The 11,552-nt window shown below is 66.8% G+C and overlaps 1 protein-coding gene across 1 annotated transcript in view; it reads left to right on the forward strand.

Moving 5' to 3' along the window:
• The first annotated feature begins 1,006 nt into the window (after positions 1-1,006).
• The window catches only part of MCF2L (MCF.2 cell line derived transforming sequence like), a 76,871-nt gene continuing 66,325 nt past the window's right edge, over positions 1,007-11,552 (forward strand). The window contains exon 1 of the mRNA XM_027776210.1: positions 1,007-1,453. Within this exon, the coding sequence (XP_027632011.1) occupies positions 1,360-1,453 (94 nt within the window). The 5' untranslated portion in view covers positions 1,007-1,359. The remainder of the gene's footprint in view (positions 1,454-11,552) is intronic.

Genomic DNA, 11,552 nt, shown 5'->3' on the forward strand with positions numbered 1-11,552 from the left:
AGGCTGGCCTCCATATCGTGGCCTCCAGGGTACAGGTCTGCACCCAGTAAGTCAACCCAGACCAACCACCGAACAGCACAGGTAAAGCAGCTGCCAGGCTCCGGCACCGCGGGCGCACCGTGGGAGTGATCTGCCCCTGTGCAGGCTGCTCACCACTCCCACGATGACCCGTCTGCTCCCATGTCAGCTGTCAGCCTGCGCACCCTGGAAGGCACCACCCTACGGGCAGGAGTGAGCTAGGCACACATTCTCAATAGGGCTGGGGCTGCCTCTCGGCGGACGGCGCGGGGACACAGGGCCCTTGGAGCATGCACACGCTGCTGTGAGCCGAGGATGGTGTTTGCTCTGGTCGCCTCGGCCTGTCATGCCACTGTGGTGCCGGGGTGAGCACATCCACGGGGCCCTGAGCTCCAGCCGGCCCCGTCCCCCCTGTGCCTGGGGCGTAGATTGGTAGTCGTGGGACAGTCGCTCCTCGACCCTGGCCTCGGCTGTCACAGACGAAGTGGGCCTGAAGCCAGCCTCCCTGAGCCAACTGCTCGGGGTCCGGAAGCCCAAGGGTGCCCAGCACAGGGTAGGGGCGGGGGGCACTGAACAAACCCCAGAGCCAGGCGCGACTCATCGTGGCCGGGCGCCCCAGGCACGGCATCTCCTTCCCTGGGTCCTCGGGGACTCAGGCGAGGCTCACAGGCAGCCCAGGGGCCCAGCCCCTCCGCCTGTTGTCCTGGCGAGCACGGCGACCTCGCTTCCTCTCTCCAGCTCCTGCCCGAGCGGTGAGAGCGGAACTCCGTTACTTCAGGCGAGCCTGCAGCCGCCCCCTCCCTTCCTCGGGTCCGTAGCTGTTGTTTGAACTTGAGACTTCCTGAGCCCGGAAGGTGTTTGGCCTGAGCCTCGCAGAGCAGCTTAGTGTGGGGAGCCAGTGCTCGAGCCGCCCGCCTGAGGAAGGAGACGCCCAGGACCGCGAGTCAGTGGGCAGGGCGGCGCCCCAGTCGGCCCACTCTCCCCGGCCGCTGCGTTTTCTTCGGTGCAGCCTGAAGGGAGTCCGGGGGTCCAGACCTGGGGAGGACTGCCGGTGGCCTCTGTGCCTGTGAGGACTCAGGGCCGGGACTCGCAGGAGGCCGCTCAGCACTGTCCTGCGCCTTTCAGGCTTGGCCGGCCAGGTCGCCAACGGCCGGGAGCACCTGCTCCTTGGGCAGCTCAACGCCGGGCCTGCCACACGTGGCTGGCGCCTGCCCAGCTTCTGACCTTCCCAGCAAGGGAAGGCGGGGGTCGTGTGGCCGCGGCATTGGTGCCTCTGCCCGTGTGAGCCGACCCTGGAGGGGCAGCATTACCTCTGCCCGGCAGTAACTCGTGCCAAGAGACATGATGGCCGAGAAGGGCACATCCCGGGGCATCCCACGCCGGCTGTGGTCTCTGCCCAGGAAGCGTCGAGGGACCGCGGGGCGCCCGAAGCCGGGTGAGGAGGGTAGGGCGGTATGGCGCCGTGGTGTGGGGACGGGTGCCAGGCGTCGCCTCGGTGGGCAGGTGCCTCCCTGTGTTTCTCTCGACATCTGCCCAGCAGAAACCGCGTGGCTCTGGGAGGCTTGGCTGCAGACGGGAGTCTTCAGACGGGCGGTCTGTCGTGCTGGGCTCGTCCCAGGCCTGCTGTGCTCCCGGCCTGCTCTGCCTGTGTGCGGGGGTGGGGGTGCAGCTCGCCGGGCAGTAGGTCGGGATGGGGACTGATGAGCAAGGACGTGTGGCCAGGGACGAAGCGCCTCCAGCTGACGTCCGCCCCTGCCTGCCCTCCCGGGGCACCAGGACTTCTGTTGGGGCTGGGGCCACTGTCACCCTGAGCTTGAGCATGGCGTCTGGTCTGGGGACACCCTCTCTAGATGTGGCTCCTGCAGTGCGGGCATTTCTGCCTCTAGGGGAGGGCCAGGCAGTGGCCAGTCTGGCCAAGCATCTAGGGAAGGGAGGAGGCTGCATGAGGCCGTGACCTGGAGGACTGCCCCTGGGGCTGGCCGAGGCCGTGTGGCCACACAAGGTGGACGCAGTCACACTGCCGTGGGTCAGTGCATGGGCCGCATTCTTGCCGACTGCTCGGGCCGAGGCTTCAGGCTCTCAAGCATACTGCCTCTTCCCCGGCACAGGCGAGGGGGGACGGGCTGCAGCAGGGTGACCAGCACCTCCTCCTGCCTCCTCCCAGCCAAGGCTTAAGCCTGGAGGTCCTGGACCCGAGTGCAGGGAGGGCATGGGATGGAGACCCGGGGTCTCCCTGCTGCAAAACGGGGACTCTGGGGCCTCCCTCAAGGGAGGGACCCATGTGCAGAGGGTGGGTTTGGCCACTCCCAGAAGCTGAGAGTGGCCCTACCACAGGAGGCAGTGACTGTCCTGAGCTCTGTGGGCCCTGGCCACCTCGTGAGGGTGCTGTCCCCCGTGATGACCCTCACCCCGTCCTACCTGGCTACGGAGTTCAACAGCGAGGCATCGCGGACCTGAAGCTTGAAGGTCGGGAAACGTGCCCTGTGCCCTCTGGCCCGCAGTGGCTCCTGTAATGGCCAGCTACAACAGGCGGGGTCATGGTGGGCTGGAGGACCATGCCAGCCCCTCCCCAAGGCTGACTCTGCATCGCGGCCTAGAGGTCCAGGCTTGGGCACCCTTGTGTTGCGTCCTTGGACTGCCAGCTTAGCCCACCTGGTGCAGTACCGCCCGAGGCCGGGGCCGGGTGCCTTAGTATAGGTGAGAGCTCAGTGTTGGAGAATGGGGGTGTCCAAGCAGCCCAGGCAGAATGTGGGGGAGGGCGCGGCCACGGAGCTGTGGCTCCCTGAGTGCCATGAGGCCTGCCCTGTGTGGAGGGGGCAGGACGTGCTTGGGCTGGCCTCCAGGTGGCAGCAGACACCAAGGTGTAGGGCGAGCTGGCAGCAGCTCAGGCGTTTGGGCCAGGGTCTGCTGTCGCAGGGCTCGGAGGCGAGGGTGCGTGTCTGGGGCCGGCCATGCGGTGCAGGCTGGGCTGTGCACGGTCAGAGCCACATGGACGAGCATGCGGGAAGAGCAAAGGCGAGGGTCCCACAGTGTCCCGGGGCAGAGGCCAGTGGCTGAGGAGCGGGGCTGTCAGGGGTCCAAGGAATGGCCAGTCTGTCAGGAGGTGGGGGCGGCGTCCGGCATGTGGCCACGGTCACTGTGACTCTGGAGCCAGGTGACAGCGGGACGATACCATGGCACTGGGCGTGCTGGGCCTGAGTGGGCGGCATTGCCGGCCGATTCCCGGGCACGCTGCTCGGGGTGGTCGTGCTCCAGGGCGCGTGAGCCGCACCGAGACCTGCCGCCCCACGCTCACCAGAGGCTCTTAGATGGCCAGGCCGGTCGCTTCTGCCTGGCGGCTGGTGGCATGAAGACGCAGCATCCTGACCCCACGGCTCCGAGCATCCCGTCCAGCTCTCGGGCTGTCCCTCCCACCCCACAGCAGCCAGGCGGAGCCCGGGATCCAGGGCTGACAGCCACGACCCGCTGGGCTGCAGGTTGGGCCTGCCGTCCGGGGCACTGGGCCTGGAGCCCTGGGGCAGGAGACGAGAGAGGCTGAAATTGGCTGGGGAGGCCTGGCGTGAGCTGTCTTTCCTGTCGGTGCGCCCCGCTGGTGACCAGGACAGCATGGGTGTAGACACTTAAGCTGCGTGACTCCGTGGCCAGGGCACACCTGGTGTGGCAGCTCCTGCATGGCGTCCTCTCGCACCTCATCTAGCCTGTGCACACACACCGGGCTCTGCAGCTGTTGTCAGGGTCGCGCCGTGAGGAAAGCAGCCCGGGGAGGGGCGTCCAGGCAGAGGAGCAGGGTCAGGTGTGCCGCTCAGGGCCGCCTCCTGGAGAGCAGGCCGTGTTCGCGGCTCCTCGAGGGACAAGACAGAGACGTCGCCTCCGTCTCCCGCTGCCTGCACCAGCCGTCCCGCTGGCAGGCACGGACGTGCCCATGGTGGGCGCCGGACTGGGAAGGGCACCCCTCCGTTCTGTCCTCCTCTGGGGCATTCAGGCTGTCACCTTCGCACACCTGGTCTCCACTCTTCAGATGTTACAAAGGCAGAAGGCAGCACTCGCCTGCCTGTGCTTTCCTTGTCCCTGAAGGAGTGTGTGTGCAGAGAGACAGAGACAGAGAGAGGGGGTACCCCCCAGAGGGCCCGGGCACGTGCGCCCCCTCGTCCAGCCCGGCTTGTCAAACCTTCATATGCCAGCATGTCTCAGGCTGACGAGTGGGATCTGAGCCGTGGTCCCCATGTGGGGTCCAGCTTCTCTCGAATGTGGCCCGGAGCCGGCGCTGGGACTCCAGGTCAGCTGGGAGGGACCTCTGCCATGCACGTCTGCTCACCGCTCAGACACCTAACAGGCTGGAGCCCAGCTCGGGGGCAGGGCTTCGTGGTCTGAAGGAGCATGGTGATCATTCCAGCAGTATTTAAATCCCAGGCAGCTGGGCCGGACTCCTGCCTGTCCTCCCCGACCTGAGTGCTCCAGAGGCCAGGGGACAGCCCGTCCCGTCCTGCGCCACACCGCTTAGGCATTCTCTGTGGGGGAGGGGTGTCTCTGCAGGCGCTCTGCGAGGTCTCCGCAGGGTCCGGGCGTTGGGCAGGTCTCTGCGGGGTCTGTGTGGTCAGCCTCTGCACCAGCACCTGGGTCTCTCGGTGCGCTGTCACCTCAGTGAAGATGCCTCCCTCGCTCCTGTTTGTCCTCGCGCTGTGCCTGGGCAGAGCCTGGGTGGCAGGCGGGGTGGGCAGGCGGTGGCCCGCGTGTTGTCTGACCGCCCGTGCAGCGTGGACAAGGAGGCTTGTTGGTTCCTCCTGTCACCTGCATAGCAGCACAGGGACGTCCTGCTCCGAGGTCCGGGGCTGAACCACGGTGCCGTAGACTCACCCCTTCCCGCAGCCGCCTGTGGCCAGGTGTGTGTGCAGGGCGGAGCCGGGAGGGCTCTGCCCATCAGGGCTGGGCCCGCCAGCGGGAGGGAAGCAAAGGGCCAGCTGGTCCTGCCCACGGACCTCAGGGAGCGAAGGTCAGTGTGGGGAGGGGGTGGGTCCCAGGAGGGAGGCCCGTCGGCCACGGAGCAAGCCTGCTGCTCCCGCCTCAACCATGGCCGACAGAAAGCCTGTCTGGGTCTCCGTGGCGGAAATGAAAAGCTACTACGTCTACTCCGAGTGGTGCTCCTGGCTGCTGTCCGCGGCCGAGGGTGAGCACTCCGTCCCCGCGGTCACTCAGGGTGGGCGGGGCGGCCATGCGAGGTGCCTCTCCAGCTGCCGGTGCTGATGGGAGCTGCCCTGGGCTGCGCCCCTCGGAATGGGCAGCCCCCTGGGGCACGGGGCTAGAGAAGGCTGTCGCTGGACACCATTGCCCGGGAGCTGCAGGCCTCAGGGGCTTCTCCCCACATGGTCCTAGGGCCCCGTGCGCTGAGAGCCACAGAGGCCATGCAGCCCTGTGCCGGCTGGCCATGGGGCCTCGACGCCAGGTGGTCTTGCTGGGCTCCACTCTGCCCAACGCCTTCTGGGTGTTAGGGTGAGAGGTCAGCCTCCACCCAGGTGGTGGCCACTGCAGGTCACAGGCACATAGGGGCTCCTGCTGCAGGGTCTCAGGGCCACAATCTGGCCTGGGCTGGGGTCCTGAGGCTGTCTCTCCCTGCCAGGCCCTTCCATGACACTGTCATCTGCCTCATGTGGGGAGGCCCAGAGCCCAGACTGGCCTGCCATGCCTGGGTGGCAGGGCTTCTCCCGCCCTCCCAGCTCCTCTCTGCCAGCAGGGTGTCTGGGCAGTTGCTGCCGCAGTGGTGTCACCTCTCCTGCCCGCCACAGAGCGTCCACGTGCTCTGTCTGCTTCCCTCACATCCCTCCTGCTTCCCTCGGGCCAGTGGTTACTGTGAGCCTGTTTGGTTAAAAACATAAGGTGTAGACATTAGGGCACTGGATTCCCACATGGCCTGATATGGTTCAAATCCCAGACCTGGCAGCTTGAAAATCACACCGGGCATGTGTGCCCCAAATCCCAGATGAGACTGGAAGAGAAGGGGTACGGCCTGGCCACATCCCGGGGGTAATCTCTCTCTCTGGCAAGCACATGCACCCTATGGCAAAAAAAATCTTTAAAAACTTAAAATAACAAACCAACCAAAAGCAACTGCGAAGCCAAAGCTAAGGCAGGGAGGCCAAGGGCAGGAGCCGGACCCGCCATGGGGCCGCTGCCGGGTCTTAGGGCCTGGCGCTCACAGGGTCCGGAGGGCTGGGGGTCCTGCACGGCTGCAGACCCCTGAGCCCCACCAGGCACAGCAGGTCACCCGCACAAGCCCCGCCTCCTGCCCTGGCCTTCGGCTTTTCCTTTCCAGGGGGAAACTGGGAAGGGTTGGCCGTTCATCTTTCACACGTCCCACTCCAGGTCAGTGGACGACTGGGGTGCTGGGCTTCCTACCTTTCTGGTCTGGATGTGGCCTGCCCCGCCATCCCCTGGCCTGGGAAGGGTGGCTGAGCTGAGCACTAGGGTCTCGAGAGTGGAGAGTGTGAGGTGTGAGGTGGCTCGAGGGCCGGCCAGGAGCAGGGTCTGCATGGAGCCCAATGGGGCAGGGGTGCATCGCCCGAGCCCCACCTCTCCACGCTGCCCCACCGGCTGCGTTTCTGCCTTCAGAGGTGACAGGGCAGTGAGGCGGAGGCTCCCTCCTGCCACATGGACGCATGTGCACAAGGACACCAGGGGCCGCTTCCTGGCCCCAGCTAGTCTGAGGACTCCGAGGAAGCGCGGTGACCCTGGACGGCACTGGCCATGCTTGGGGCCCGGCCGCCTGGCAGGCAGCGCACAGCTCTCCGGCCCCTCACAGCCGTTGTCAGTTCCGAGGTCACATGGAGGCGGGGGTGTCTGCAGGAGCCTGTGCGGCGTCCTGCTCCTGCGGACATGGGACTCAAAATCCTCAGAGGGGAAGCAGCTCGGGCCTACGACTACAGGGGCGCGGGGGAGAGGACACTGGCCCTGACCTCTGGGGGTTCCATGAGCCTCTACCCGGGGTGCCCCTCAGCAGGTCCAAGATGCCGTAGGAGTGGGCGGTCTCGGCTTAGGACCCCTCCTGAGGCCGAGCTGGGCCTCTGTCCAGGGAGCACCGAGCCCAGGTGTGTGCTCACGGCTCGGACCCCCTGCTTCCAGGGCTGCCCCATCTTGCCATGAGCCTGTCTGGCCTGGCCCCACTTCCTCCCTGCGAAGCCCCTCAGAGGCAGGCTCCTCGTGGGGTCTCTTGCTTGCTCAGGGCGGGTCCCAGGACACCTCCCTCCAGCCCACGCCCTGTCGCCCGTCCTGTTCCGGCTCTCCTGTGATACCGTCTGGCCTCTTGGCACTCAGACCCCTGCTCGTCCCACATCCTCCACTCCGGGGTGTGGTGCAACTGAGCCTCGCCCCTGCCCGGCCCAGGTTCCACATGTCACCTGCTTACCCTGGGGACAGCCCTGCACATGGACACAGCATCCCCTTCCCAGACCAGCTCACGAGGGTGGGATGCAGCGACCTGCCAGAGGGGTTCCAACCCAGTGGGCACTTTCTCAGGTCTGGGGTCTCAGTTCCAGCACCCTGAGCCAGTCCTCAGCACAGCCAACCTCATGCAGAATCCCAGAACCGGCCTGGGCACCATCCTGGTGGGCAGAGTGGGCTCCAGCCAGGCCAGGGCGCCTTGGTGGCATCTCGTGGTCACCTGTACACAGGAGCCTGTGTGGACTACAGGGCAGGGCTGGGAGCAGGCTGGCTGGGGCTGCTGGCCCTGCAGCTCCAAGGCCTGCCCATGGTGCATCGGCAAGACTGGCCAGTGGGTGGCGGGGAGCAGAGGGAGGCCTTGGCCTAGGCTCCAACGTGAGCCACAGCGGCCCTGGCAATGAGCCCGGGAGGCCACTGGGAGCATCTCGGACTCAGCTCAGCTGTCGGACTGCCAGGCCCAGAACCCCCTCCCACAGCCTCTGCGCCCTGAAGTGCCCAGCCTGAGCCTGAGCCCCACGCCCTGCCAGCTCGCCTCTGGGCCCCAGGAAGCCCCTGGTCTTCCAAGGACTGCAGTGAGGAGGGAGGCAGAGGCTGACAGGGGGCAGGACGTTCCAGGCGCCCCGTAACCCCGAGGCCCGTGCCAGGCCTGCCCTACCTGCGGGTGAGCAGTGGAGGGTAGGGGCCGCACCCTCAGCAAGGTTCTGTCTCCTACGGAGCGCCTCTGATGTGGGCCACTCGGGGAAGTGTCCGGGCCAGAGCCATGTCTTCGCTCCCTGGCCTCCTAAGGACCTGCTTTCTCAGATGCCCCTGGGGCCCAGGCCCAGGCTCCAGCCCCTGCTCCTGGCAAGCCCAGGTCTGGAGGTCAAGCTCCCTGAGTACTGACAGCGCAGTGCTGGCCACCCACAACACCCACTCCCACACCACTCAGCCGATCCCGCCCAGCTGCACTGCAGCTCTCCCACCACCCCCACGAAACTCCCAGACTTGGACCCGCACTGGCACCAGCTGGGCCAACCCTCCTGCAGTCTGCCAGGCGTCTGGGCCCACCCTCTGCCCTCCCAGGCGTCTGGGCCGACCCTCTGCTCTCCCGGGTGTCTGGGCAGCTGTGGCAGCAGGGCCCTTCCTCAGGGCCGGCCTCACCTTGTAGCCTCACTATGCCAGGTGTCCTGTGACTTCCAAGATCTGAACCATGGGCAACCCCAGAGGCCAGGAGGAGACGAAGCCAGGGCAGGGCTTGCCTGCCCAGCACCAACCTCAGGACCCCGCCAGGAGCCTCAGGTGGGTCCTGCTGGGAAATGCACGTTCCCCAGACCCAAGCTGTGTCCCGGACAAGGGGATGTGGGCCGACGCCCAGGGCCCTACTCCCGTGTTGAAGTAGGTGACAGACCAGTCATCCGCTCGCTGAGTCCCACGGTAGTGATTGCGCTTGATGTGACCCGCCACAGGGCCCGTGAGACATGGAGTGGGCTCCCGAGGCTCCGCCTCAGAGGGGCGAGGCTCTCCTGCAGGGCCTGCAGGGTGCAGCTGGCGGGCGTCCTGAGCTGGGCTCTGGGCCTGGAGTCCGCAGCGATGTCCCGATCTGAGTGAAGGCAGGTGTGTGTCTGCTCTGACAGCCCCGTGGTAGCCCCTGGCCATCAGGGTTCTTGTCACCTGGGAGAGCCAGGGACCAGCTGTCTTTCAGCAGCTAGGCACATGGTGGGTGTGGGCACAGGGCAAAGCTCGCCCAGGGACCTGCACATAGCCCGAGACCCAGTCAGCAGTCGCGGGGGCACAGCCCAGGCCCACCCGGGGCCCCCGAGGGCCCCAGAGGCACAGAAGGGACCTGGCAGAGAGGAGGGTGGGCACCCCGGGCTCTGGGACTGCCCACGTTCACTGCCTCTTGCCGCCAGCTCAGCAGATACTGTCACCACCACTGCGCTCTGGCCAGGTGAGAGCCGCCAGCCTGTCTGAGATCCGGGCCTCGGCTGGGCCTGCACCCCCGCGCCTGGCAGTGAGCCTGAAGGCCGTGAGCTTCCACAGGGGGCGGGGCTAGGTCGCCCCAGAGACCCGGTGTTCAGCCCAGCTCCCAGCTCGCTCCTGTGCCAGCTCCCCGGGGATCGCCCAGGGGCGGCTCCCAGAGCTGTGGTAGGCGGGGACTGCCCTTCCCAGGACGGGCGGGGCAGGCCTTCCGTGAAAGTACCTGCTCCTAGTCAGTGACGGGGTCCATGCCCAGCAGACACCGGTTTCTCCAGCAGCAAAGCTTCCATGTGACGGGAGGCGGGGCTGGACCGAGGGCTGAGCAGCGGGGATGCTGGGGCCCCTGCAGTCCTTGCCCCCCAGGGCCCAAATCCCTGCCCCCACTGTGCTCAGTGTGCTCAGAGCTGTGCTCACTGTGTGGAGCTGCCCCCACTGTGCTCACTGTGTGCTCAGAGCTGTGCTCACTGTGTGGAGCTGCCCCCACTGTGCTCAGTGTGCTCAGAGCCATCTGCGGTGCTCGCCGTGGTTAGAGCCACGCTGCTGTGCTCACCGTGCTCGGAGCTGCACCACCACAGTGGCTGTGCTCAGAGGAGGTGCCGGAGGCTCCCTCGTCCCTGATGGCGAATGCCAAAGAGGTGTGCTCGCAGACCACGGCTGCCAACTGAAAGGGCCAGAAGCCAGCCAGGCGCCCCAGTGACAGCAGCAGAGTGAGGCTCAGTCCAGCCTGTGGGAACTGTGTCAGCCTGGGCATGCTGCAGATGCCACCTCCAGAGCAGGGCCGGTGGGACTTGGTGGCCCTGGCGAGCTCATCTGAGCCGCGGTGCTCTGAGGGCAGAGAGCAGCATATGGGAGACGCAGGAAGCCACCCAGGTGCTGAGATGGAGGGTGCATTGCTGTTCAGGGCCAGGAGGGGACACCACAGCCAGGCCGGACATCTGCTCAGTCGGGGGTGCCCTGGGAGCTCCTTAGATACAGACGTCGCTAAAGGGCCACTGCAGGCCCAGGCACTGAGGGGAGGGCAGTGGAGGGTGGACATGGACGACACAGTGCAGACGGCACAGCCCACCCCTTCGAGGGGGCCCGGGGGACGCACTGCGGAGACGACACGTGTCAGGTGGGGCCGGGAGGTCACAGCTGCTCTGGAGAGAAGGTGGGGGTACAGAGGCCTCTGTCAGGCCCACACCGCAGCATGTTTGAGGTGCACATGGGCCTGTCCAGGCTGGGGTTCAGTTTTACTCTGGCGCATGCCAAGTGTGGCATCGGAGCCTGAGAGGCGCGAGGGTGCTGGCGCACTGACCTCACAGAGGGCGCCGTGTGCTGGGGCAGGGGCAGTCCTGGGAGGAAACTCAATTTCACGCAGCTCAAAGCAGCTCCCGGGCAGTGACCTGCGGAGCCAGGGCTGAAACTTGGGCCATCAGCAGCTGGCCGTCCTCAGCACCTCGCCTGTCTCTGGAGGAGGCGCCTCTCCTGGGCCCAAGGTGGCCGGAGCTGGGCTTCTGAGAGCTGGTGTCGTCACTGGGCAGGTTCTGACTGCGATGCCCATGCCCGTGCACATGGGGGCCTGGGGAGGCTGGGGCAGGAGCCGGAGCCTTGGAGGGCTGCACGGGGCGGGGTCCCTCAGAGCCCCAGCCCCGCGAGGCAGAGGCCTGCTGTCCAGGCCGGACCCGGCGTGCATGCTGACCTGGGTGTCTGAGGAGCCAGGGGTCCACGTGGGAGGGCGTGGGCGACCAGCCCAGCCTGTCGGTGCCCTAACAGCCTCGTGCATGAACGCTCTGGTGCACTTCTGCGTTCCCAGCACCCTGGGCGTCCAGGTCACCTGCCGGCCCTGCGCTGCGTGGCCTGTCCCCTGGGCCAGTGTACCCTCAGGCATCTGTCCCTGCCAGCTCAGGTCCCTCATCCCCGGGGCTCAGGGGACAGCCTCGGCTCAAGTCCCTCATCCCCGGGGCTCAGGGGACAGCCTCGGCTCAGGTCCCTCATCCCCAGAGCTCAGGGGACCTGAGCTGGGACCTGGGCTGATTGTGGGGCCCCTACAGGGGGGGTCTCGACAGGCGACACCGGCAACCGGCGCTGCGACCAGCTTGGGCTCAGCTGGCACCAGGATTGCGACAGTTAAACCTCCGAGCCAGGATGAGGGAGGGAGCGAGCTC

This window comes from Tupaia chinensis, unplaced genomic scaffold, assembly GCF_000334495.1.
Source record: "Tupaia chinensis unplaced genomic scaffold, TupChi_1.0 Scaffold000644_1, whole genome shotgun sequence".
NCBI classification, from domain to species: domain Eukaryota; kingdom Metazoa; phylum Chordata; class Mammalia; order Scandentia; family Tupaiidae; genus Tupaia; species Tupaia belangeri.